Source organism: Nyctereutes procyonoides, unplaced genomic scaffold (genome assembly GCF_905146905.1).
Source record: "Nyctereutes procyonoides isolate TBG_1078 unplaced genomic scaffold, NYPRO_anot_genome, whole genome shotgun sequence".
NCBI lineage: Eukaryota > Metazoa > Chordata > Mammalia > Carnivora > Canidae > Nyctereutes > Nyctereutes procyonoides.
This window is the reverse complement of record NW_026575146.1, coordinates 30,480,921-30,508,015: the sequence shown is the minus strand read 5'-3', so window position 1 is coordinate 30,508,015 and position 27,095 is coordinate 30,480,921. Positions and strand designations below refer to the sequence as shown.

General features: G+C 49.2%; 2 protein-coding genes across 2 annotated transcripts in view; one reads left to right on the top strand and one right to left on the bottom strand.

The window, feature by feature from the left end:
* Positions 1-25,399, top strand: HDDC2 (HD domain containing 2). Its single transcript, XM_055310462.1, has 6 exons — positions 1-113; positions 1,017-1,138; positions 3,584-3,686; positions 8,468-8,536; positions 20,928-21,066; positions 25,036-25,399. The coding sequence occupies exons 1-6, from the start codon at positions 30-32 to the stop codon at positions 25,131-25,133; spliced, it is 615 nt and encodes a 204-aa protein (XP_055166437.1). The 5' UTR covers positions 1-29; the 3' UTR covers positions 25,134-25,399.
* The window catches only part of TPD52L1 (TPD52 like 1), a 116,707-nt gene continuing 100,170 nt past the window's right edge, over positions 10,559-27,095 (bottom strand). Inside the window, exon 5 of the mRNA XM_055310457.1 lies at positions 10,559-10,956. Coding sequence (XP_055166432.1) covers positions 10,887-10,956 — 70 coding nt within the window. The 3' untranslated portion in view covers positions 10,559-10,886. The remainder of the gene's footprint in view (positions 10,957-27,095) is intronic.

Genomic DNA, 27,095 nt, shown 5'->3' with positions numbered 1-27,095 from the left:
AGCTGCCGCCCCGCGGCGCGCCGGGACGCATGGCCTCGGGGTCGGGGTCGGGGTCGGGGTCGGGGTCGGCGGCGGCGCTGCTGCGGTTCCTGCGGCAGGTGGGGCAGCTCAAGGTGAGCGGCGGGCCGGGGGCGCGGGGGGCTCCAGCCCGCGGAGGCTGCACCCCTCCCCCCCTCCCGGGCCTGCGGGCCTCCCCCTCCCTGCGGGGCCGAGGCGGCGCGGGGTCGGGGTGTCGGGGCGAGCCCGGGCGGGGGTGGGGTTGGGGTGCCCCGCGGCGCCCCCTCCGCCCGCCCAGCCGCGCCGCAGCCCGCAGGGGGCAGCAGGAGCCCCCGGAAAGGCTCCTCTCCTCTGCGCTTCCAAATCTGCAAGCCTGTGGCTCCTTAGGTTCGCAGCTTTCCCCACAGGCCCCGTCCTGCCTCTTTAAATGCAAAAAGTCCCAACTCTGGGAGTTCGAGAAACGCAGTACTTTACAGTTTTATTTTTAATGCCTGAAGAACTCCTGTATGGCCCATAATTCCCACCCCAGTAACACGGGCTAACTTGACTGCTGGACTCTTGCAGTGTTTACATGTGAATTATTTCTCCCTCTCCTCTTTCTCTTTTTGTATTTTGTATTTTTATTTTTACTCCCCTCCCCCCTTCTCCTTCTCTGACCCCACTGGCTTATTTGATTCCAGATGTGGACCATTCGGGTGGTGAGGCCGCCTGTAATACTTTCTGAAACCATCCTTTTTTTTTTTTTTAATTTATTTATTACAGTCACAGAGAGAGAGAGAGAGAGAGGCAGAGACATAGGCAGAGGGAGAAGCAGGCTCCATGCATCGGGAGCCCGACGCGGGATTCGATCCCGGGTCTCCAGGATCGCGCCCTGGGCCAAAGGCAGGCGCTAAACCGCTGCGCCACCCAGGGATCCCATCACACTACTTCTGTACCCTACTCCGTAGATTTCTCTCGAAGAGCACAGCAGACACGTTAAATATTTATTTTTATCAACTTCTTTCTCTTCTTTTCATCAGAGAGTCCCCCGGACCGGCTGGGTATACAGAAGCGTCGAGAGGCCTGAGAGTGTATCGGATCACATGTACCGAATGGCAGTTATGGCTCTGGTGACCAAAGATGAACACCTCAACAAGGACAGGTAAGCTGCTGTGGACGCTGACACCTGTTAGGACCGCCGGTCTGTGGGTTCGGCACCGCTTCTTGTGACCGGGGCCTGTATCTAATTCTCGGAGGTTACTTAGAGAAAATAAATGAGAGACTATTTGCAGCGACCCATACAGGTTCAGGGGGTAGGAAGGGGAATTACATGTGTTGATTGCTTCGGTTATAAACAACATTCTGGTTTTCTTTTGGCAAGTGATAAAGCCTGCCTTGGTCTCCAGCAGACCTAAGTGTGATATTAGGATTTCCAGGCCTGAGAGTGAGTGTGATAAGTCTCAAATCCTGTCATTGTGTTAGTACATTCTGTGCCTTAGTCTAGACCCTTTCATGAACACTATCACCTGTTTGTGAGGTGATTTTTCGGAAGGGTATGTGCAAGACGTAGCTGAGAAAGAGGTATCTCCTTTTAAAACTTTTTTTTTAAATTTTTATTTATTTATGATAGTCACACACACAGAGAGAGAGAGAGAGAGAGAGGCAGAGACACAGGCAGAGGGAGAAGCAGGCTCCATGCACCGGGAGCCTGACGTGGGATTCAATCCCAGGTCTCCAGGATCGCGCCCTGGGCCAAAGGCAGGCGCTAAACCGCTGCGCCACCCAGGGATCCCAGAGGTATCTCCTTTTAAAGTCAACAAGTGTTTAAAAGGTTTTGTGAGCACAGGACAAAGTTTCCTAGCAACATAGGACAGTAGATAAATCTCCCATGAAGGACACAGGTCCCAACTGGCTTCTATAAAAAAGCACAGAAGTTATATTCAAAAGTTAGCAAGGTTGGGGCACCTGGCTGGCTCTGTCGGTTGAGCATGTGGCTCTTGACCTTGGGGCCATGAGTTCGAGCCCCACATTGCCTTTGGGGATTACTTTTTTTTTAAAAAAAAATTAAGAGTTTAAGAAAACCCACCAAGGTATTCTAGTAGAAGAGAGCAGGTGTCCTTGGCTGATCTTCATAGAGAGAGTGGAATCTCGGGTGAGCTCTGAAGAGTTGACTTGGTAAAGGAGAGGACACAGAGTGCAGAGAGGAGGGTATAGCCACCAAAGCCCTGGTGTAGGAAATTAAGGCTATGTTTTGGAAATGATACGTCGTAAATCGTCAGTTTGATGGTAGCAAAGGTTCATTAGAGTTGAGGAGCCCTGTTACTCTGTAGATGGTGTGGAAGTGGGATTTTTGGCAAAAAGTACAAGACGAACGTGGTGTCAGAAAGAGATAACGAACCTGAGAGTAGCTGGAGGTTTGAACTGGATGACAGAGACAGGCTGAGGATGAGACAGTCTTGTGAACTGCCTATGACATAGTGGACACGTGAAACAGACTGGCCTTCGGGGCATTTATATCATGACCTGCCTTTGTTACTTTGACAGTGATTATCCTCATCAGTTAATCATTATCACCGGTAACCATAGCCATTTGCTTATTGATCAACATGGTGCCAGGAACACACATTATCAAACTGAGTTTTATACCAACCTTATGGCGTATTACTATTCCTTTTCTTTTTCTTTTTTTTTTTTTTTTATGATAGTCACAGAGAGAGAGAGAGAGAGAAAGAGGCAGAGACACAGGCAGAGGGAGAAGCAGGCTCCATGCACCGGGAGCCCGACGTGGGATTCGATCCCGGGTCTCCAGGATCGCGCCCTGGGCCAAAGGCAGGCGCTAAACCGCTGCGCCACCCAGGGATCCCTACTATTCCTTTTCTTTAAAAAAAATATTTCGTTTGTTTATTCGTGAGAGACACAAAGAGAGGCAGAGACACAGGCAGAGGGAGGAGAAGCAAGCTCCAAGCAAGGAGCCCCATGTGGGACTTGATCCCGGGACCCCGGGATCACACCCTGAGCCAAAGGCAGATGCTCACCTCAACCGCTGAGCCACCTGGTGTCCCTTACTATTCCTTTTTTACAGATGATAAAACGAAGGCTGACAGATTGGAGCCTTGAAAGAAATTAAGTAGCTTGGCAAAGGTCACACAGTGTATGAGTGGTTGCTGGGTTTGGAACCACAACTGTCCTAGTGCACGCATCTCTCTATGAGGAGCCTCATGTTGACATCTGGCTAGCATACTGGGGAAATGATTGTTTCTGAATTTTGTATCAGGAAGTAAATGCTATGACCAGATCCTCTCCTCTTGGCTTTGTAATCTGAAGTCATCAACCTTTTAAAGTGATATTTGAAAAACTGGTCATTAAAAAAAAAAATGCATGCTAACCGTTTCTCCTGCATTCATGTATTATGGTGTTGAATATTAACGAGCAGTTTCAAATCGGAGCTGTTGTGGGCGAGGGGGATAGAGTTACTCTAGAAAGTACTGCATTAAAACACCCTGTGAGGATGGAGGGGTAAAGGAAATTGCAGCTTCACAGGTAAAGGAGAAGGTCCTGGCAGTGAATCTAACTCTGTGTGGTCGTTCAATATTTCTCGCCTGGCCAGATGTGTACGCCTAGCCCTGGTTCATGATATGGCAGAGAGCATCGTGGGGGACATAGCACCAGCGGATAACATCCCCAAGGAAGAAAAACATAGGCGAGAAGAGGTCAGTGCTGTTTGTTCCGCAAGGGACCACCGGAGGGACCCGTTGGTGACACCGAGCTGTTGATTAGACCTGATGCAAAACTGTTGACAGAGTTTTGATAGTGACTCAGAAAGGGGAAATCAGGGGAGGATATTTGTAGGGTTTGAGGGCCTGGGATGGAGAACGTTCAGATGGATCTCGTGGGACAGGCAGCTGGTTAGGTGGCACAGAGGTCAGGACAAAAGAGCCTCGGAGTGGACCGGTAGGACTGGTGAGGCGGAGTCACCCCAGGGTGTTGAGGAATCCGTTGTTGGTGCTTACTCTCTTCTGGGTGGCTTACAGCCTTGGCTTCTAGAAGCAGGGATTTCCAGAAGTGAGCAGAGCACTGGTGTGGGTTGTTCTCAACCTTGTTTAACACAAGATCAGGAAAGTACGCCTGCTGCCTGCCTCGTGGGACACCGGGTCAGGAAGCTGCTGGCTGCTGTTCTCGTGCGTACGGACATAGATAGTACGGCTTTCATTAGCACGAGGGCAGTTGCTAGAACTTGAAAGAATTCTCCAGGCTGGCTGAGCTCTTTGGAGGAAAGTTCTGCAAATCCCAAATATAATCATTATTATAGTTACTTGTGAGTTTCCAATTAGTCCTTTAGCATATTGGTTAGAATAAAAACATTTATAATAGTAGGAAATGAACATAAAAAAAAAAAAAGTAAATCAGCATCAGTTTGGGCTCTAAATCCAGAGCCCAGGGCCAACGAGGAAGACATATTTGACACAGAAGTTGGAAAATCCAAGAAGGTGTTTTGTTTTTGTTTCACCTTTTTTTTTTTTTTTAATGTTGAATAGCTGGTTCTCAATTCAGGGATTATTGCAATGTACTTTTATTATAGGACATTGGTCCTAAATTGCTAAGTGGCCGGATCCTTCATCAAAATGGTTTAACAGGGCAGGTGGGCTTGAATAGCTGTTCTCAGAGCTGGGGGAGACGGCCATTCCGTAGGCAGCAGGACTTTTATCCCTCCAGAGACAAGGGATCTCCCTCCACTTTAGGAATTCTGACATTATGGGAACAAGGGAAACGGTGTAAGGAATGTGTTCTTCCTGCCAATGTACAGACCCAGAATATAGGCTCCGCATCACGACAGCCTGTAAAAGGGAGAAAGCTGAGGAAATGCTTCTCTGTGGGAGTCTAGACTCTTGGTGAATAAAGAGGCCCTAGACTGATTGGCAGAATGAATGCAAGACGCAGTTAGTTCAAGATCCTGAGTGGCAGGAAGAATTAGCCCTGGCCCAGAGGGTGTTGAGTGGTGCCCCGACGTAGAAGAAAGGGATGAGGACAAAACTCCCTAATCATACAGCTCATTTCAGGACACGTGATGGTTTTTTTCAAGGATAAATCTGGACTTTGTGGAGAAGACGTGGTACAGTGAAGTATCAGAGGGTCCTCGGAGACCGTAAAGTGACACACAGAGTGAGAAGACCAACTGGCCCCATGAAGGCTCATAATGAATTTGAGGCTTCCTCTACAGAGGAGCAAGTCAGAGCCTTTTGGGGAAAAAAAAAAAAAGAGAGACAGAGAGTCCGTGGGCAGGCTCCCCAGCCTGTGAAGATGAGAGAAGACTGGCTACTGTCTGGACAGGAGTGAGGCCTGGCCAGTGACACCTCACGGAGGGGCCTGGTGGGGCCCCGGACAGAGGGACCCGCCATCCTGGCAGTGATGAGAACTTCTCGGGCCTCCTCGTACCTCCTGGGTGTCCCGGGGGACTTGGTGGGACAGGGGAAGCATCGTGAGGACTCGCGCAGGTTCCGAGACAGGAAACCAAAGGCCTGGAAGAGTGTTGATACCCCCCTTGCCTCTTCCTGCCACGTGTTAGGATTTGGGAACAGAGAGAAAGGTCTGGAAAGTGAACAGCTCTTTATGCAGACGGCGTTTGTGAGCTAGACTTGGAGGTCTGAACCGTGCAGTAAGATAATTAAGTGAGGGTTCCTTGGCTCAAGGCTGATTGTCGGGCAGGAGAGGAGGTAGCGAGAGCAAAGGGAAACGAGGGCCTGGCAGAGAGAATTTAGGGCCAAAGCACTACCATTGTCTGATCCTCATCCTAAGCAAGAAAAGACAGACTTGTATGTTATAACCCGAGCTGGCAAGTGACTGTTCGTGGGGAGCGTCAGGGCCCCGAGGCGGGGCTGCAGCAGCAGCAGGTCATGTGCTTGGAGGCAGGATCGTGGGTGATGTGTGTCTGCGGGGTGCGAGTTGCCTGAAGGTCGCTGAAGGACCATGAGGTTAAAAGGAGAAGAACCCAGCTTTTATTGGGGGAGTGAACGTGGTAAAATAGGGAAACTGAAAAAGGTAGCGGACGATGAATAGAGTGTAGATGAGGGGCCCCGGGGCACGAGCTCCGGATAGGTCACCTCTTTCATTCTCACGCCAGCCCTTCCAGGGAGATGCCACCATTGACCCCATTTTACAGAAGTGAAGCCCGAAGGCCACGAGGCCATGTAACTTGCTCAGGGTCCGACCCCCAGTCCTCGGTGGGTCGGGCCTCAGACCCCACAGGACCCAGGGCGTGCAGAGAGGTCCCATACTGCTCGGCCTCACGAGAGGCTGCGGGATGCCTTCTGGGTGCCTCCTGCCTGCACAAAACCGCCCCAGGACGTTGGCTGAGGCGGACCCAGCTCAGGACTTGGGGCAGATTGTCCGCATGCTGGCAGCAAGGAACATGAGCACCCTGGGTCCCTGTGGACAAGGAGAGAAACCCCACAGAGAGGAAGAGGCCGGGGCAGGGCTCTCTGCCCGGAGAACAGCCGTGGACCCTGGGATTTGGCAAAGTCGTTTTCCAATGGTTCGTGTAAAACACGTAGGCACGGTTCTGCGGCGTGTGTTGCCAAACAAGGAATCTGGAAACGTCGACTACCTAACAGGTCTCGAAAGGCCATCGGATCCTATCAAACCAACGGCGGCAAATGAGTATAGATCCAGAAAATCCACGTAGGGTTTTTAAGAAGAGACCAACGACATATTCGTTACCTGTTCTTTTTAAACGAAGTGATGGTTTTCATCAACGAGTGCTTTGCCCGTAAGTCATAATCCGCTGTGATCCCCAAAAAGTTGATTTCAGCCGCAGGCTACCTTTGTAGAAATAGAGTATCTGGCACGACAGGTGGCGGGTCCGATCCCTGCTCTGTGGTCAGGCCACGCGCCAGTCACTGTGTTTGGTGCCCAGTGCGACACCCAAAAGGGAATAAAGTCACCCCAGCGTGGAGATTTTCATATACCTGCGAATACACATTAGTTCATTCTTTTCAAACAAAAGCAACAGACAGACGCGTGTCTCTGGAATAACGTCGGGAAAGGCGATCCGTTTGTAAAGACACCTTTAACTTTTGGAAGTGCAAGGATTTTCTCGAAGTGTTTGACCACCGTTGACGAAAAGGAAACAGGGGTGGATGCAGACACCAAACACGGCCCGTCTGACACCACTGCGGGCGGTCTGGAGACACAGGCTGCCGGGGCTGTGACCGCATTTAGGAGGGCAGCCTGGTGACACTGGCCATTGCAGTTTGCTCCGAAGTGGTTGGTGACATTTTCCTCCCTAACGTCTGCTGGACAAATCATGCAGATGGCCCGCGGGTGGCGGCTGTGAGCTGTGTGGCCGCAGAGATCCTGGCCCAGTGGGGCCACTGCCCACCGACTGGCCATGGGGCCTGCGTGTGCAGGAGAGGCCGGGAGGTCCGGCAGGGCGATCGGATGACGTGCACCTGTTTTCAGCTCCTTGGGGAAAGGCCTGCGAGCTCTGCCTGACGCCCATTGGGGTCCCCACTCCGGGACATGCAAGGTGCGAGGTGCCCACCCTGGGACGTGTGAGGTGCGAGGTCCTCACCCCGGGACGTGCGAGGTCCCCACCCCAGGACTGACGAGGGAGGGCGAGGGATGGCTTACGTTCGCCCTGGGTGGTGCGGCCCCTGCCCTTGCCCCTCCCCTGACCTTGCTCCTCCCTGCCCTTCCTCCTCCCCTGCCCCTCCCCTCCCCCTGCCCTTGTCTCTCTGTCCCTGCCCTGCCCCTCCTCCTGCCCCTGCCCCTCCCCGTGCACCTCCCCCTCCCCTTCCCCTGTCCCTGCCCTGCCCCATCCCCTCCCCCTGTCCCTCTCCTCCCCCCCCCCTGCCCTCCGCCTGCCCCTGCCCGCCTGTGCGTCCTCAGCCCACGGGAGACTCAGGCCGGCCCTCTCCATAGGCCAGTAAGCGCCCTGCGTGCGGTGCTTCGTGTTCCACGGCAGAACGTTGACAGTCGGAAACGAGGGCGACGGTATGCAGAGTGTTTCCCGAGCTTTGCCACGGGGGTGGCACCTGTGCCCGCGCTCAGGTCCCCTGGGCCTCCGTGTGTCTGTGCTGGAAATGCACAGGGCCCCTGCGGTCCTCCCGCCAGACGCCGACCCCCGCCTCGCTCCCGCTGCCTGCGATGGGCGCACACCCGCCCGGGTCCTGGTGGGTGGCCGGTGGCCGCGTGGCCGGGTCCGAGGTCTGGGTGGGTGGCCGGGGTCCTGGTAGGTGTCCGGGGTCCGGGGCCCCGCACACCGCAGGCCGCAGGGTGGAAGCTGGGCGAAGCGCAGGGGCCTGACACCGTCTCCCTCACATGCACCCACCGCCGCCTTGGGAGCCGCGAGCTGATCGGGCACTCAGCTGCCCTTTGGGGGGGTCGGGCACTCAGCTGCTATTTGTAAGCGGTTGAGCCCCATTTCTCGGCTTCTTAGAGGGGCTGTTAAGGAGGTAAATGTGCTCATGATCCCAAGAACTGTTTGCTATTCCAGGAGGCCATGAAGCAGCTAAGCCAGCTCCTCCCCGAGGATCTCAGGAAGGAACTTTATGAACTTTGGGAAGTAAGTATGTGGGACGCGTGGCTTTTTGACCTTTTTGTGTTGTGATTGACTGCACCTGGCTCACCAAGGTTTCGGGTGGCCTAGGGCGCCCTGACGGGCAGCCCCCAGCTTAGTCGGTTCCCCTGGGTGTCTGTTTCTTGCTTCCTGGCTGCCGCAGGAATTGCTCATGCTAAAAGAAAATTTTCTCCCTCCTAATGTCCCCATTTCCCCAGACACCACAGTGCCTGGCACAGATCTGGACTCCACAGCCCCCTGGATTTCCTGTCGCTTTGCTGTTACCCGCGCCCCCCCCCCCAACTCTCCTGCCCACCCCACACCCACCCACCCAGTTCTGGTCCTTGGGAAGAACGTGGGCCCTCACCACGCCCTGGCTTGGACCTTGGGCGTATTCCCCTCTCCGAGTCTGTTGTCCACCTGGGAAAGCCTGAAGTCTTGTTTGGAGTCGAGTTGGGGCCAGGTGAAGTGCTGCCGTGATGCCGGGCCAGAGCCTGGGCCCTGTGGGTGCTCCCTCCCTTCCCAGTGCTGCACAGCAGGGCGGGAGGCCACTTGGCTGGACGGAAAGGGCAGAAGAGTGGAGAGAGCAAAGAAAGCCATTGTGCCCCCACTGCTCTCCCTTCCCCTGCGGTCCACTCTGGCCCTCGTTCACTTGAGCCCCCAGACCCCGCTCCCTAGCCTCGAAGATCTCCACCTCACACGCTTACTTTCCAGGGTTCCCTCCCAGCCCTACTCCCCCGTGCTGCCTTCCAAGGCTGATCTTCCTCCTTTCCTTCCAAGTCTTCAGGTCCCCCCACCACCCAGCCTTGCTCTCCCCTGAGCCTCAGAGCCTCCAGAGTTCCCTTCCCACTGCCTGGCATGCTGGGTCAGGCCTTCCCTTGACTTGGGAAGACCCAGGGCCAGGTAGGGAAGTGTCGGGGTCGACCCCCGAATGCACGTTTCTCCTGAGATGGCCCGTTTACCCAGTGGCCGGATTCTGTGGTGTGCTGTGCTTTCTGGGGCGTCGCTGGGTTCAGGGATGGAAGAAGCATCCTTCCCTCGGGAGGCAGTAGGAGGCCGTGATGCAGGGAGCAGGCCTTGCTGCCAGACAGACCTGGATGTGAATCCCAGCTCCCTTGGGTCAGGTACCTGGCTCTAGTTGGCTTGTTGCTCCCAGAACATGAGAATAATAAGCTCCACAGGCCCTTAGCCACAGTTAGGGAGTCTGCAAAGTTCAGGGAGTCAGTTTAAACAAAACAAAACAAAAACACTTGTTCTAACTTGACGGCACACAGCAGGATCTTACCGGAGTCCACAGGAGGCTGTTCAGGCTGTCCCCCACTCTGACCTGTCCTTCGTGGTGTAAAAATCAATATGCTTTGATGTTAGAAATATTCATCTGTTTGGCAGCTGAGTCTGCCCTAGGCCCCACTAGGACTTCTCCGTAATACGTACTCTACATACCATATTATTTTCCTAAATTAAAAAGATGCTGAAAACTGAAACAGGGTTTAAGGTAAAATATCATGGGCCGTTAATGCCTGCCTGGCCGAATAATTGTGATAATTAAATTTGGCAAAATACACCTGGTGTCTAGCTGGAGCCTCCCTCAGGTGGTTTCTGTTACCAGGTATAACACGGTTGCTTCAGGGACAAGAGCCCCTTGTGCCAAAGAATGTACTTTCAAGGGAACTTCTGGAACACGATGAATTGAGGAATAATGGAGTGGAGTTGGGTTGCACGCCGTACATTGAAAGAAAAAAAAAAAGTCCCTGAGTTTACGAAACTAATCTCATGTCTTTAAGGAGGGACTTGCGTAATTCGAAAACCTTTTATAAGAATTGGTGTTATTCTGTATGTTGGTAAATTGAACACCAATAAAAAATTAATTTATTAAAAAAAAAAAAGAATTGGTTCCCTTGTGTCTCCGAATTATCGTAAACACAGTGGCATTATCTTTTACATTATTTTCTCAGTTAGCCACCAATAACCGGCTAAAAAACGCTGCAAAATCTACTTTACAAAAATTAATTGACTTGAAATTCACCGTAAAATCTTCTCTGATTTCATTAATTAGCTTCCAAGTGAAAACATTACAGAAAGACTTTGGATTTGGGAAAAAACAAAAAAACAAACCATAAAATACAGAGCACGAAGAGACTTGATAACCCCAAAACGAGTGACAGTTTTATGATCTGGTAAAAGTCCAAGATCTCAGGACAGGTGCACAGCTGGCCGCCTTGGTATGCGACTGTCCTTGAGAATTGTTGCTGCCTGGCGGCCTAGAGCTTAAAAGAAGAGAGCAAGGAATCAAATTGCTTTGTTGGTGATCCTGCGGGATGTTGATTGGTGCCCAGGAGGAAAACTGTGAGCTTCTTTACTCTCTGACACAAACGTCATCTTTGCATGCTCCAGAAAGGTTGGGAGCTCCTGTTCCTATGAAGAGCCTGAGGGCGCAGAAGAACATACATATAAACAGCAGCACGTTTTTCAGACATAAGTATAGAAATTGATTCACAGAGAATAGTATGCTTGGCTCTTAAACTCCTTTACCAGCTCGTACACCCCTATGAACGCAGTAGCTGCTTCAGGTCAAGAGGTAAGGTCACCAGGGCCCCGGAGGCACAGACTGAGCACATATTTAAGTCTCCGTATGAGTATGTACGTGTGCCCATGCTGGTGGGCACGAGTGTATATAAGTTTATTTAGATACTCAAAAAAAAATGTACATCCCTAATATCGAGTATTATTTTGTAAAGAGAGTGTTAGACATTAGACTTGCCCCTAACTTCTTTGGCCATTTCTCCCCGTCCTGTGCTTATTAAAGACTCTATTTCAAGAACGAGAGTGTCACTCTCCACAATACATGTTTTTTCAGAGCCCACAGTATCTTCTGACACAAAGGCCTAGCTTTGGGTGGTTCTCAGAAGATAGTCCTCTCCCCTCTTCTCTTTCTAGTGTGGATTGAATTGTGTCCCCCTAAAATTCACATTGTACCTCCCAATAAGACCTTATTTGGAGATAGGATTTTTTTTCCTGCTCCATTCCATAGTTTATTCTCAATATTTAGTAAAATATAATACACAATTAGGCAATAAATATTTGTTGCATGAATTGACAGGACTTCTTTATGGGTACTGTGAAGGAGGTTTCTTTTTTTTTTATCATTATTTCAGACTTTGTTCATCTTGAAATATATCCTTTTTTAAATTCTTTTTTAAATTCTTTTAATTTTAAATCTTTTAAAATTCTTTTAATTTTTAATTTTTTAAATTCTTTTAATTTTTATTTTTTATTTTTTTGGAAATATATCATTTCATGTCTTCTCTAAATAGGAAGTGGTAACTGCAAAGAGTTTTTCTTTTTGAGATAGGATCAAAAAATTTTGGGGGGAGATAGGATTTACACAGAGGTAACCACTTCAAAAGGGGATCATTAGGGTGAGTCCTAATCCAGTATGACTGGTGTCCTTATAAAAAGGGGAAGTCGGAGGGATGCCTGGGTGGCTCAGCAGTTGGGCTCCTGCCTTTGGCTCAGGTCATGACCCCGGAGTCTCGAGATCGAGTCCTGCATCGGGCTCCCTACATGCCTGCATCTCAGCCTCTCTCTCTGTGTCTCTCATAAAAAAATAAAATCTTTTTTAAAAAAGAGGGGAAGTCGGACACATATGTATTGGGGAGCACCATGTGAACATGAGGGAAGCTGTTTATAAGCCAAGGAAAAGGGCCTGGGGCAGATTCTTTCTCACAGCCCTTGGAAGGAACCAGTCCTGCCAATACCTTGATCTCTGACTTGTAGCCTCCAGAGTTATGAGACAATAAATTTCTGTTCCCTAAGCCCCTCTTTGTGGTTCTTTTTATAGCAGCCCCAGAACACTAATTCTGTTTCTCTGTAGCTGTTTTCCCTCTCTCTCTGATACCTCTGGTACTATGTAGTGGCTACTTTACTGTATTCTTATCTATTTTTAAATTATCTCTGTATTCTCTTTGATTCTTTCCTGTGTCTGTTAAAATTTTGTAAATTTAAAACTGGAAGAAAACCTGTGTCTGACTCCTTTAGTTTACAGACAAGAAGACAGGGCCTAAGGAGTAGTACCTTGCCCAGGGTCTCTTAGGTAGCAGGTGACAACGCCTCCCTCCTAGTTCAGCATTGTCTTCGTATGGTGATGTGGTGTGGTGGTTCACTGAGCAAACATTTACCGTTTTACCATGTTTAGGACACCTCGCTGGTTACTTATATGTAGTAAGAGACTCTTTTGGCGTCCTGGCACTGCTGTAACAGTGCAGCAGAAATTTGCAGAAATTTGGATGGCTTTAGACAACAGAAATCTATTGTCTCACAGTTCTGGAGACTAGAAGTCCAAAATCAAGGTGTCGGCAGGGCCATATTCTGAAGGCTCCAGGGAAGGGTCCTTTCTTGCCTCTGCTTGGCTTCTGGTAGATGCCTCTTCAGTTTTTATTTATATTTATTTGTTTGTTTGTTTGTTTGTTTGTTTATGGCATCTTCTAGCTTTGGCACTCCTTTATAGACACATCGCTCCAACCTGAGCCTCTGTAGTCAGGTGGTGTTATCCCTGGGTCTGTATCTGTGCCCAGATTTTTCCTCTTATAAGGACACCAGTCATTGATTGGGTTAGGGCCCGTCCTAATCCAGTATGACTTTATCTTAATCCGATTACGTCTGTAAAAGACCTTATAAGATCACATTCGTAGATTCCAGGTAGACATGAAGTTTTTTGGAGAACACTGTGCAACCCTGTATACAGACTCTCATTTTCACTTCTGCGTTTTTATAATTCATGTTCGGTGTTAGTATGTGGACTTCAATATCCAATTTCCAGGATTCACATACCCTGTTTACTGCCAGCATGATCTTGGGCAACATACTGAACCTCTGTGCGCCTCAATATCCTCGACTATAAAATGGCAACAGTAATAGCACACATACCTATCTTATAGGTCGAATGGCAGTCGAATTAATGCATACATGTAAAAGCACTCGGAATATTGCCTGACACATGGTAGGCTGTATCCTTCCGGTCTCCAGTCTGTATGTTCTGATTTGGGTTTAAGAAAATATGGTCCTTCTGTATCCAGGAAACTTAGAACTAAGTACCAGTTACATAGAAAATGCCAGTTGATTGATTCCTGAAATGTTAATCATAGCTGTTCACCGCTATAAATAGCTGTCGGCCCCCAGGGTCATGTCTCTTTAATGCATTTAAACATCCTTGATTATAATTTATCTTTGTCATGGAAGTGCAAAATCATATTTCAGCAAGTCAAGAGAAAACATTTTCATTTTTCTCCCGAGTATCACAGAAAGATGTTCCCCCCCACCACCTGCCTTTCAGTTGAAAGAACCATCCCGGTGAGTCCCAAGGCAAAGCAGGAGCTCCCTGTGCAGAATGCCTGGCACCCCGCCTGGCCTGGGAGCCTTTCCCGCCCGGCAGCTTCTCTCCACGTTGCCCGAAGCTCAGCCAGTTGGAGACACAGTGGGTTAAGGATGCCCTTTTAGGGGCACCTGGGGGGCTTAGGGGTGGAGCATCTGCCTTCAGCTCAGGGTGTGACCCCGGGGTCCCGGGATTGAGTCCCATGTCGGGCTCCCTGCATGGAGCCTGCTTCTCCCTCTGCCTGTGTCTCATAAATAAATAAATAAATAAAATCTTAAAAAAAAAAAAGGCACCCTTTAAAAAAGTCTCCCTACAAAGGATACTTTGTAGTTGAGGCGCAGTGCAGAGCAACAGGAGGATCCTGGGTCACGGAGGGAGAGTCCCTGGGAGGCCGGGCCAGTGGAAGGTTCCAGGCAGAAACTTCCTGTAAGGCTTCGTGGGGCCTACCCCTCCCCAAGGAAGAGGGAGGAGGCTTGTGGCCTCCTTGTCCCTTCCTTCCCTTTAGGGACCCAGACTTGTGTCTCTCTGCTGCTTGAACTCCCTCTTGTGTTGCTCCACAGAACCCCAGTCCCAGCCATTTTGGCCCCTTGTCTTCCCCAGTCTCAGCTGGGGGCTGCAGAGGGCTGCTGCAGGGGCCTGCTGGCCCCCTTCCTTGCTGGTCTTCCCAGGTGGGCCTAGACTTGCGCCCAGGCCCGCAGCACCCCTTCGGGGGCCCCACATCCACTGTCCCTCCCTCTCTTCACTCACCAGTTGGCCTCTCCTCCCCCAACTTTATGGCAGGTAATCTTGCCTCCTTCCATGAGAAATAGAAGCGTCCAGATGGGAACTTTCTCAGCCTCTGGAAGGGTGTTTCCCTACCTTGTTTTGAAATAAATGTCCCTGGATACCACATTACCCACCTCCGTTCTCGGCCTCCCCAGGATGATGGCCTCCCCCACTGTCCCCAGGGCCCTTGCCCTCTCTGCCCGGTGCCCCTGACACCTGTGGCTGTGCATTGGTGAAGCTCTCTCATCCCTCAGGGCTGTGACATTGTGCCTTCCTGATTTTCTTTGTCCCTTTCTGGCTCTTATTTTCCTTTTTTTAATTTTTTTTTATTTTTTAAATTTAAATTCGATTCATTCACATAGGGCGTATTACTAGTTTTGGAGGTAGAGGTTAGTGGCTCCTCACTTGCATGTAACGCCCGGTGCTCGTGACATCAAGTGTCTGGCTCCTCTCTCTGAGTTTGTGTGCGGGTTCCTCTTCCTTGGCTGACTTGGTCCGAGCCCAGGTTCCCTTCCCAGGGCCTGGCCTTGGCCTTGTCCCTACGCGCTCCTCCCGGGCTTCACTGGTCACCTTCTGACAGTGCCGTATGTTCTCCTGGGAGTCTCCCCCCCCCCCCCCCCCGGGCTCCGGACTTAGACTCCCACAGCCTAACGGACAGCGCCACCTAAATAGCCTACTCAGTAGGTTCATCACATCCTCATTTTCTTCAGCCATTTTTATTATTTTTAAAACTGTCTTATTGAAAAATAAAGCACAGGAGAGGACACCAACACCTGTGTATGGCAGGTGAGTTACCGGAAGGATAACGGCCTCGTAACTGCCATCTGGCATCAGGATCCCTCGGCCCAGAAGCCCTTTCCCGTGCCCAGGCCAAGCCCAGGCCCTCCCTTCCTCCAAAGGTAACCACTGATGTTCACAGGCACAGCCTCACCTTCTTTATGGTTTTATCACCCAAGCGGTCGTCCAAGACATTTTAGTTCAATCCTGCCCATTTTTTTTTAAAGTTTAATATACCTTTTGAATCCCCTTTATTTTCACTATTATTATTTTTAAAGATTTTATTTATTCATGAGAGACCCAGAGAGAGAGAGACATAGGCCGAGGGAGAAGCAGGCTCCCTGCAGGAGCCTGATGTGGGACTTGATCCCAGGACCCCAGGATCACAACCTGAGCTGGAGTCAAGACCTGAGCCGAAGGCAGACGCTCAACCATGGAGCCACCCAGGCGCCCCTGGAATCTCCTTTAATCCAGTTCCTTCCCTGCTCCCGATGCCCACCCCACCTCTTTCTTTTTCTTGCAAATTATCTATTGAAGAATCCAGACCATCTGGCTCGCAGAGTTGTCCAAAGCCTGGGTTTTGCCAGTTGCACACTCACGATGCAGGGCATGTCCCTGTGTTCTACTTTCTGCAGATTGGCGCACTTGGATCCAGAGGCTGGATCAGACTCATGTTGGATTTTTCTGGCAAAACTGTAGATGCTGTTGGATTCTTTCATCACGAGCCACAGAATGGCTGGGGTTTCTCGATGCTTAACGTCCCTTCATCCTTTCGGGCTGCACAATTGTAAAATACCCGTGTGTTTATCTTGTTTTCATTTAGTAGCTGAAGTAATTGTATTAGCAGAGGCCTCTTGGTCATCTAGTCTTTGGTTGCAGCTCCTATCGGAAAGATGAGGGAATCATGCTTGACTTTGGTCATTGCTTCCTCGATGGTGGGAATGACAGGATAAGTCCAGCCTCGTTCATCTCCAACACACTTCGGCCAGACGTCCAGGTTGGCCTCCTTGTGTCAGTAGGCGGCGCTACTTCAAGACCACGGTGTGCGCCCGGGGGCCTTGCTGCTACTGAGTTGGGTATGGTCTTTATGCTTTTTACTGGACAGAGCTGGGATAGCTAGGGTATCTGTGTGTACGCCTCGTGGGTTCATGGTGACATTTCCAATTCGAATACAGTACTGCACGGGGTTTACTTATTAACCTCCTTTATGGTGTGTCTTACCCTCTTCTATATTGTCCTTTCTTCCTCTCAAGGAATCCTGACTGTGTAGGCTTGGTCCTTCTCTATACACGTACCTGTCTCAGGATAACAATTGTGAATATGCCACCATCATCAATTCCAGGTACTGAAAACAGCCTAAAAAATTGTTTTGTCTGGGTGGCTCAGCCGGTGAAGCGTCTGCCTTCAGCTTAGGGTCCTGGGATCGAATACCGCATCACTGCATCAGGCTCCCTGCGCAGGGTGGGAGGGATCTGCTTCTCCTCCTCCTCCCTGCTCGTGCTCTCTCTCTCTGCCACACTCTCTCTCTTAAAGAAATAAATCTTTTAAAAAATTGTTTTTCCTATCCTGTTTTCTTCCTGTATTTTTTTATAGTTGTACTCTATCTAGATTGTACTTCAGATTGTCAGGACATTGAACTATTATATACTGTTTGTTATACCTCGTTGAGTCTTAGTTCTGCAAGCACCTTTGATGCTCACTCCCAGTCCTTATGGCAGGTTTCCTGATCGTTTGGTCTGGCTGAAACTTGTCCTCTTATAAATTCTTCAAGAAGGGCTCACAGGAACAATATGCTCTAAGTCTTGTCTCTGTTCTCTACACTGCAAGGTCAGTACATTACTCCCATTCTCTTTGGTCACAAAGCGTTATCGTCAAAGTCTGATGATAATTTTATTTCCCTTACATGTCAGATGTTCTCTCTGCATAGGTGTCCAAAGGACTTTTTTCATAGATATGATTTTATTAGAATGTGTCTTGGTGTTGGTCCTTCTGGGTTAGTATCCTTAGCTACTTGGTGTGTGTTTTCAATATATATAAAAAAAATTTTAATTTCAAGAAAATGTTTTTGAATATAGTTTTTCTTTCACTTTGGTTTCTTTTTTTTTTTTTTCCTCCAAAACTCCAACATCTCTGTGTGTTGGTTCTCCTTTGCCTTTTTGAATATTTGTCACCTTCCCTCGGATCCTTTAAATTATCTTTTCTTTTTGACTTTTAAACTTTTAAACCTAACTTCCTTTTCAATTTCCATTTCTCTTAAGCTACTATTTATCATATTTAAAAGTCCCTGTGTATTTGCTTAGCCTTCACTGTGAAAATGACTTTGTCTTTTATCTCTGATGTTTTTTATATGGTTCTTTCATGTCTTCCCATTTGCTTAGCATCTTATAGTTCTTTTTGAAGTAGTTTTCTTACAGATTTGGTCCTTTAAAAAAATTAAGAATGTCTTTCTGATGTGAATCACCTGTAGAGATGTCATTTTGTTCCTCATTCTCTTTATCTTCTGGTAGGCTTGTATGAGATCTGACCTCTGATCTTTTTTTGTTGCTCATTCTGATACCTAATCAGTATTCCTGAACTTTTGGAACAAAACTTGGTTCAGATAACTTTTTTTTTTTTTTTAGATTTATTTGAGAGGGGAGGAGGAGAGAGTATCTCAAGCTGATTCTGCACTGAGTGTGGAACCCAACGTAGGGCGCAATCACACCACCCTGAGATCATGACCTAAGCTGAAACCAAGAGTCAGATGTTTAACCAACTGAGCCACCCAGGCGCCCCCAGATAACTTTTTTGAATTTCACAGAGCTTCCTCATCTGTTTTGTTTTTAAATGTGGTGTTAAATTGTATGGTGGCTTGCTTTCAGAGATTTCCCTGGTTTTGTCTTCTTTCTGCACTTTTTTTGGGGGGGAGGTAAAGATTTTATTTTATTTATTCATGAGAGACACCAAGAGAGAGACAGAGGGAGAAGCAGGCTCTCTGTGGGGAACCCGATATAGGGCTCAATTCCAGGACCCAGGGATCACACCCTGAGCTGAAGGCCACTGAGCCACCCAGGTGCCCCTCTTTCCTCACTTCTATCTGGACTTTTTCTTTTCTTCTTGTTACCTTCACCCTACTCAATTTTGTTTTTTTTTTTTTAATATTTTATTTATTCATGATAGAGAGATAGAGAGAGAGAGGCAGAGACACAGGCAGAGAGAGAAGCAGGCTCCATGCAGGGAGCCCGACGTGGGACTCGATCCCGGGCCTCCAGGATCCCATCCTGGGCCAAAGGCAGGCGCCAAACCGCTGCGCCACCCAGGGATCCCCAACCCTACTCAATTTTGGTTCCACCTCCAGCAGTTTCTCTTCCTGGGGGCCCCTGTCCCGGCAGGGGGAGCCCCAGCAGAGCAGGTCAGGCTGGTGCACCCACCAGGGCTGGGCTTGTACCAGCAGCTAGTGCAGCACCCCTGCTGGCTGTTGGGGGGTTCTCCTAGTCTCGAATCCATCAGATGCCCTGTTGCTCCTGCTGATTGAAGCCAGGGCTTGGGGCTGGAGGCGATGCATGGTAACGCTATGTTACATAGTTTTGTTATAAATGCTGTTCATTAGGTTTTGGTTTTATTGTCTCTTTGCTCGGTCAGTTTTGGAGGTCCCTTTCCCCCCTCTGCTCCCTCTTGAGTTATGCATGCCAGAAACAAGAATGTCATTTTCAGCTCTTTCTTTTGTTCCCGTTCACATTTTGGTTCACTTCTTCCTCCTTAGTGGTTCTTAGATCCTCCCACTTGTCACATCTTCGTTGCCACGAGATGAGGCCCAGATTCTCCTGGCTTCTCTGCTGGTGCTACAGTCTCAGAGCCTGATTTCTCTCCTTCCAGTCTACTCTTTTCCACTCTGAAGGTAGAATGATCTTTCCCCAGTACAAATCTGATCATGACCCTTCTGGCCTGAAACCTTTCAGTGATGTCCAGTAGCTGCAGGAGGAGCTGAAACCCTTGATCACAAACTGCAAGGCTCGTCCTCCCCCCTTCAGCCTCTTCTCTCTCCTCTTGCTCCTGCCATTGCTTCTGCATCCTGTCATGAGAAACCACTTGCAGTACGTTCCCCAAAGATCCGTGGGGTCATCTTACTTCTAGAACTCTATTGGCCGCACTGTTTTCCTGGTGCTGCCTCACTGGTGGAAAATGAAATTGGGAGATGCCTGTACCATTATTTTTTGAGGAAAAACCCAACAATTTATATTTTTAAAAGAAACATGTAATTTCACTGGAATTTGTTATACAGTGTGTGGTCATTTCCTAATGGTCTTGAAATCTTTTTTTTCTCACTTTCAATAGAGAAAAATCCTGGGCTGCTATGCATAGAGTATATTCCACTTCTTTGCTGAGCAATGGACTTGAATTTATTAAATATAAATATATAATTATAAATGTGAATAAGCATTTAAATAAAAGCAATTATTTTTAAGTGCCTTTGAAATGAAATAAAATGTATTTGGTTTCATATTGAAATGATTTCCCTGTACAATTTTCAGCTCTATCAAAATCCAAATAGCTGCCTTTATAAGAATAAGGCATCTAATAAAAACCGAGAAACCTTAAGTGATTCACATCACATCCCCCTGCCAAGAAAGCATGACAGGTTCATTATCCAAACACATCTGGGGTGGAATTACAAATGAGAGCTTTGCAGGGAAGCCAGTTGGGAACACTTTGGTCTTAATAGAAAAACGATTCTATATAGTATTAATTGGGACTTGCGGTTATGTGACATGTGTCACGCTCTAAGAAGCAGCCCTCCTGTAGATTTTTGTTTCAGGCTTGCACTGAGGGGAGAGGGACCAAAAGCAAGAGGAAAGGTAAAAAAGCTGCTCCCCATCCACGGCCTTCACCACCTCCCTGTCACCAACACGTGCATGCACACAGGCCATTGCACGTAGAACCCATAGATCCTGGCCATGTCCTCCAGAATCACGACCCAGGGGGACTTGGTGAAATCTTCTCTGTTTGGAAAGAAAGGACAGAGATTTCCAGTGTAAAGGGGCAGCCCAAATTCAATGAGAAGGCTAGACATTCACTTAAAAAGGAAAAGGAAGCCTGACCCTTCTGAACTGGGAGGGAAATCATTGGAGAAGCAGGAGATGAAATAGTAACTTGAAGTTAAAAAGACCTCCACAACTCAGGTGGAAGGAGTAATAATGATCCTGCAAGGAAGACAAAGTACCAGATGGGAAGAAAAATGCTGGGAGTGTTGCTGTGAACAGATGAGACTTTCCAGGCATCTGGAGGACTCTATGGAATCAGGAGTTCATCCTTGAGCGGGGTGCTGATAGTAAGGGGGGAGGCACAGACGAGCATATCTCTGGAGGGTTTGCGTGTGGTCGGGAGGGCTGGCCAGTACAAAATGTGCCCTTAGCTGTGACTCTGACTTCAGGACCAGAATAAGAATCTTCTGGAATGCCTGCCCTGCCGCTCTCATCATGTTGCTCTCATTGTACCTTTACTCAGGAGTATGAGACCCAATCTAGCGCAGAAGCTAAATTCGTGAAGCAGCTGGACCAATGTGAGATGATCCTGCAAGCATCTGAGTATGAAGACGCCGAGAACAAACCTGGGAGGCTGCAGGACTTCTTTGATTCCACGGCAGGTACTCTGTGCTATTTTCAGTAAACACCATCGTAGCTGGGCTGACCCCTAGCACGGTGGCTGATGTCGCCTTCGTGAGATCCGCTGTTGGTGCCGTCCAATGACACTTTCCCATGGAGCACCTAAGAGGGAGATGGTGGGCTTCTTGGTGGGAGGCAGCCTGGTGCCTGGTGGTGAGAGCGTCGCCACCCTGGGGCCTGAGCAGCGAGCCAGGTTCACATCGACACCTGCCTGTGTGCCCTCGGGTGGCCTCCTGGCCTCTCTGGAAAACAGAAACCATAAGGCTTACCCTACTTGAGTCATAGGTGGATTTTGAGATGAGAGAGAGAGAGACAGAGACAGAGAGAATGTAGATGGAAGTGCTTTACAGAAGCCAAGTGATGTAAGACGGAGGTAGAAAAAGATGTAAAAGTAGAGAACCCCACACCGTCGAGGCCACCATTGTCTTTATGGTGCTCCCTAGCAGGCCCTGGAGCCCAGCTGGTTCTGGTTCTGCCACATACAACCCACGTAACCTCCAGCTAATGACTTGACCTTGCTCTGGGCCTTAGTTCCTGTTTTTTCAAAATAAGGCTAATTCTAGGGGGCGCCCGCTGGCTCCGTCGGTAGAGCATGCAACTCTTGATCTCAGGGTCGTAAGTTTGAGCCCCATGTTGGGTATAGAGATTACGTTAAATTCAAAAAATCTTTTAAAAATAAGGATAACAGGCAGCCTGGGTGGCTCAGCAGTTTAGCGCCGCCTTCGGCCCAGGGCGTGATCCTGGAATCCCAGGATCGAGTCCCGCATTGGGCTCCCCTCATGGAGCCTGCGTCTCCCTCTGCCTGTGTCTCTGTCTCTCTCTCTCTCTGTGTCTCTCATGAATAAATAAATACAATCTTTATTTAAAAATAAAATGAAAACAAAAATAAGAATAACTACAGAATCTACTTTATGGGGGCATTTGAAGATCCAGGGGGTTGGCTCCTGTGACGTGGCTGGAATAATACCGGGCGGTGGGCCTTCGCTGTCTCCCTTCTGAGACAGCCTCCAGACAGCCTCCAGAGAGCCTCCAGAGAGGCTGAGCGCACTGCAGAGGCGCGGGCTGCTCCCTGAGCACAGCTCCGTGTCTCCCGGGCCCCAGGTCCCCAGAGAGCATGGCCCAAGGGCGCCCGTCTGGGACCTCTCCGGATCTGGCAGGGCCCCTGGCTCAGACTGTGCTTCAGAATACTATGCGCCTGGTTGGGAGGTTGATTCGATTTCCCTTCCCTCTTCTCCAGCCCCCTGCCTCTGCCTCAGATAAGGCCCCGGTCACTCCTGCATTGGATGGTGGTTGTCACCTCCTAACTCAGCCAGCCAGGCTCACCGTCCGTGTCTGTCCCGCATGTCTGCAGACACAGGTCTTATCACACCTCCATCTGTTAAACTTCTGTGGCTTTCCCCTTCCTAAAAAGTAAGACCTTGACACTTTGGAGTGGCCAAAAGGCTCTGCAGTCTGCGGCCACTCGCTTCTCCGGTCTCCTTTTCTAATCCTCCCTGTCGAAATTAGGCAGGCGTTCCCTTCTACTTGCTCAATCTGCGTTTGGTCTAGAACTTGCCGTAGGGTCATGACAGTCTGACTTGCCTTCTCCATAGCAGTGTTCCTTGTTGGGGCCCTTCCCAAAACCCCCAATAGCTCACCCTACCCCAGAGTAAGCTGTTTGGGGGCCAAGACCAGGTTAGTCTCTTCTGTCTTTGATACAGGTGGTGCTCAGGAGTATTTGACCTCAGTTAAATAGAAGAGCATTGTGAACAAGGGAGCAGCAGACTATGGCTCATGGGCCAGGCTGGGCTGCTGCTTGTTTGTGTAGGTAAAGTTTTATTGAAAGAGCCACACTCATTCTCTGTGTGTTGTCTCTACTGCTTTTAAACCACAGCAACAGAATCGAGTAGAACTGAGTAGTTGGCAACACAGACCACATAGGTCACAGAGCCTGAAGTATTTACTGTCTCACTCTCTGCAGAAAAGGTTTGCCAACCCATCGTAGGCACCGGCTGGGTTCCAAGATAGCATACGTCACCAATAACGTAACTAAAGTACCAGTCATGTTTGCGTGGTGCTTTGCGTTTTGACACTGTCATCTTCCACTTTGGCACACTCACAATGAAAAAGAAAAAAATAAAACGTGAAACTACTAGAAGAATCAAAAAAATGTGGGAGCCTGAGGGGTCCTCTGGTTCAAACTCCACATCTTATCGAGGAAGAAACGAGCTGAGAAAGAAGGTGATGTGCCCGCCGCTGAGTTGAGATGAAAATTCACTTTACTTTCCACGGTGGTGCACGCCTCTATTAGGAAATTAATAATTGCGTGTAATGCAGCTGGTGTAAGGAGTGGTTTCTTAGTCATCCCAATAACGCTTGAATAAAAAACAAGCTTCGTTCGGGAGAGAGGAAGATGTACACTGTGACCCTCGAAGATTTATTTTTTTAAGTAGACAGTACCCCAGTGTGGGGCTCGAACTCACGACCCCAAGATCCAGAATTGCACGCTCTACCAACCGAGCCAGGTGCCAGGCTTCTGAGGATTTTGAAGGGGACTTAAAGGCTTTAGTTTGATAACACATTTTTATTTTTCTAATTCAATCACCACTTAAGGCTTTTTTCTTTTTCTTTTTCTTTTTCTTTTTGAAACTGTTGTGTGGAGGAACAGCATGGAGGCCAGTGTGGCTGGTGAGGGTAGAGGAGAAGAGAGGGTCACGGAGAAGTGGGCTGAGGCCCGGCGGCCAGCTCAGGAGGTTGGCCTGTGCTCTGGGCGAGATGGGGAGCCCCTGGAGAAGGTGGACCACAGGGCCAGTGTGATCTGACTTGTGTCTTGGAAGGGTCACATGGGCTGGAAGCAGGGAGACCAGCTGGGGGCCATTGGCGTATCCTAGTGAGAAATGATAGTGCTTTGAGCCAGGATGGTAGTGGTAGAGAAAGGAAGGACTGGTCAGATTCTGGATATATCTTGAGGATGAAGGTGGACAGGATTGTGGGGGGGTGTTTATGAGAGACGTCCGAGGATTTTGGTCGGAGCACCTGTAAAAGAGTGGAATTGCCACTAGATGGGGAAGATGGGGAGGATGGGGGGAGTTAGGGAGTTAGGTGTCCACAGATTCAGCCGCATGGAGCTAAGTCTGCGTCCTTGATGGGAGCCACTTTGGTAGGACCGTGGGAATAGTCGTGATAGCTTGACCTTTCCAGAACGGGGCAGAGGGCAGCCTGGAGGCAGCGGGGAGCTCGGAGGGCAGACCCAGGCCTAGGGACAAGAGCCACTGTGTGACAAGGCTGCGGGGAGAGCCGTGTCCTCAGGATGAGCCAGACCTCAGGACAAACAAGTGAAGGGAACGTTCAGAGGAGGCCGAACATAGGGAGTAACTGAACAGAGTTAAACAAAGGCACTGGCAAAAAAGCCCAAACCAAATCCAAACCAGGGGAGAGATGGTGAGTTTGGTATTCCCCTGGGCCAGCTACTTTCAACCCAAGGTGGCTCGTAGGTTGGTGGCTGCCTGGGGCAGAAGTCTGGGAGCACTGAGTGGCGGGGACAGCCCGGATCCGTGGGCTGTCGTGTACAAGTGTCTGCATGAGGCACGTTTGCATCCGGGCATGGCCTAGGCCGTCTGTCTTCCCGCTAGTCTTTTTATATGTAGGTGCCTTGTCCCTCCTGACCACAGGTGCGGCAGGGGCTGCGTTCGGTGCTCTGGCTGCTGTCCTCCGTGAGTGTCTGGCCCCCACTGGGAGCACTCAGGCTGACCGGGGAGGCTTCCCCTCGCTCTGCCTCATGGGCCACTCCTTTGTCGGGCTCTCATCCCCAGTGCCCCGTGGCCTCTGGGGTCATCAGCTCCGAGTGAGCCCCTCGCCGGGACCTGGAATGGTTGGACTGAGTCACGGGGTGGAGCCAAGCCTGGGATCGAGCTGGATGCACGGATGGATTTCCGTGTCAACACCTCGTTCCCTGTCTTCTTGCCTTGCAGGAAAGTTCAGTCACCCCGAGATAGTCCAGCTGGTTTCTGAACTCGAGGCAGAAAGAAACGCCAGCATAGCTGCTGCCGCCCGTGAGCCAAGCTCCTGACGTGTGCTCCCTGCTGCAGCCCTCCTGCGACGGGTGTCGTGTTTTTCCCTCTCACGTGTTGTGTTTTGCTGCTTTTGCTTTGATTCCCCGCAGACGTGAGTCCGTTTGTTTTCCATTGCCTGGACTCCAGCAAGAAACACGATACAGTCTGGATGATAAAAGAAGCTGCGAGCAGGATGTGGTCCTGGAAAATTCCCTGGATGAAGACTGGGGGGCAGTGGGGGAGCTGTTTATGGACTAAATAAATACATCTTTAAAACCTTAAACTTTGGACTATTCATTGGAGATTTTAAATCGTTTTATTCTAAAGTTATAACCTACCACCCCGAAGGCCAGATTCATGGAATGACGGAAAATTATGATTCCTTTTAAGAACAGGTTCTTGAGTTGACACAGTGCTGAGGAAAGGAACGCATCATCCGCGGAGCCACATTGTTCTTTTCGCTGTGACCTGCTTCAGGCCCCTGATCAGAGATTTGTAAACCTGGTAGCAGGTAACTTGCCTCTGCCCCTAATCCTTTTCTCCATTTGGGGATATAAATTCAGGTATACAGTGTCTTTCTCTGTATATTTTTCTTGTCTTCTCTGTGCATTTTTTCCCCGATTTGTAAATTCTCAGATCTCGATTTGTAAGAACATCGATCACCAGGTAAGAAATCTGTAATCGGAAGAAGAGTATTACTGGGGTCACCGCACCTTATGTGGGGACCACATCAGACCTAGTTTCTCCCCTTCGTTTCCTTTCATCGGGTAAGTAACCTGCCCTGCTTGCCTTTCAACGATGCACAACCACTCAGTGGTGGTGAGAAGAACACTATCCAGGCAAACCTGCCCGGTATTTTGGTGGGAAGCCATCAGTCCGGTCCCTTTAATTCGAATGTCAATCTCCATGTGAAGACCTGCTAGCTTGGCATGGTGGGAATATTCTAGGCAGCGTTTCTTTGGAAACTCTTCACAGTATCCATGGAGACCCAATCTGCAGGAAGCAAAGTGCATGATCTCTTCAGAAGCAACACACGTGTACGTATAGCTGCTCTGTGTTGAAATGAGCAGTGCTGCTTTGCTTCAAAATACCATTGCATCCATCAGAATTTTGCAGGGTTTTTTTTTTTTCCCTCCTGGCATGAAAATATACCTAAGATAATCACAGATAAAAGTTCAAATATTTATAACCAGATTTCCTGTGGCCCTAGAGTTTTGCTTGGGATGTTTTGGCCGCTGTAATTTTCATGAATCCGTAGATTAAGAAGCCTCTACTGGGTCAGACTTAATACTACTGGTCATCTACTGGTCATTATCTCAGCTTTCCATCTACCTACCAAGGTCAGAGTTAATTCTAAACCTTCCAGGACGCCTGGTTGGCTCAGCGGTTGAGCGTCTGCCTTCGGCCCAGGGTGTGATCCCCGGGTCCCAGGATCGAGTCCCGTGTCAGGCTCCCCGCAGGGAGCCTGCTTCTCCTGCCTGTGTCTCTGCCTTTCTCTCTCTCTGTGTCTCTCATGAATAAATAAATAAAATCATAAAAAAAAAAATCTAAACCTTCCTTACTGGGGTAATAGGTTTCAAAAGAAAGAAAATGTAATGGTGCTGTAAATACCATTTAATAAAGAACATAATGACGATCAATAGAAAAAGACAGCCATTGAATTCACCAGCCAGGTCCACAAATATTTCCGCATTATCACTTAAAAATTTTTTGTTTTTCTCTTGGAAGATACCTGTTACTTGCCTGGAATGGAGCTTCTGAATAACAAACCCTATAATTATGATGTGGTGCAAAAAAAATATTACTGGATTGAACTCCACAAAAAAGAATTTACCTCCTTGCAATGAGGGAGAGAGACCATCCCCTACTCAAAAGGAGAGGGTGGAAAGGCCGGGCTGCAGGGAAGGATGGATGGAGGGGGGCACAGCCCAGGCTGGCACCCCCCCCCCGTCTGGCCCCAGGGCTGGCTGGGATTGGGG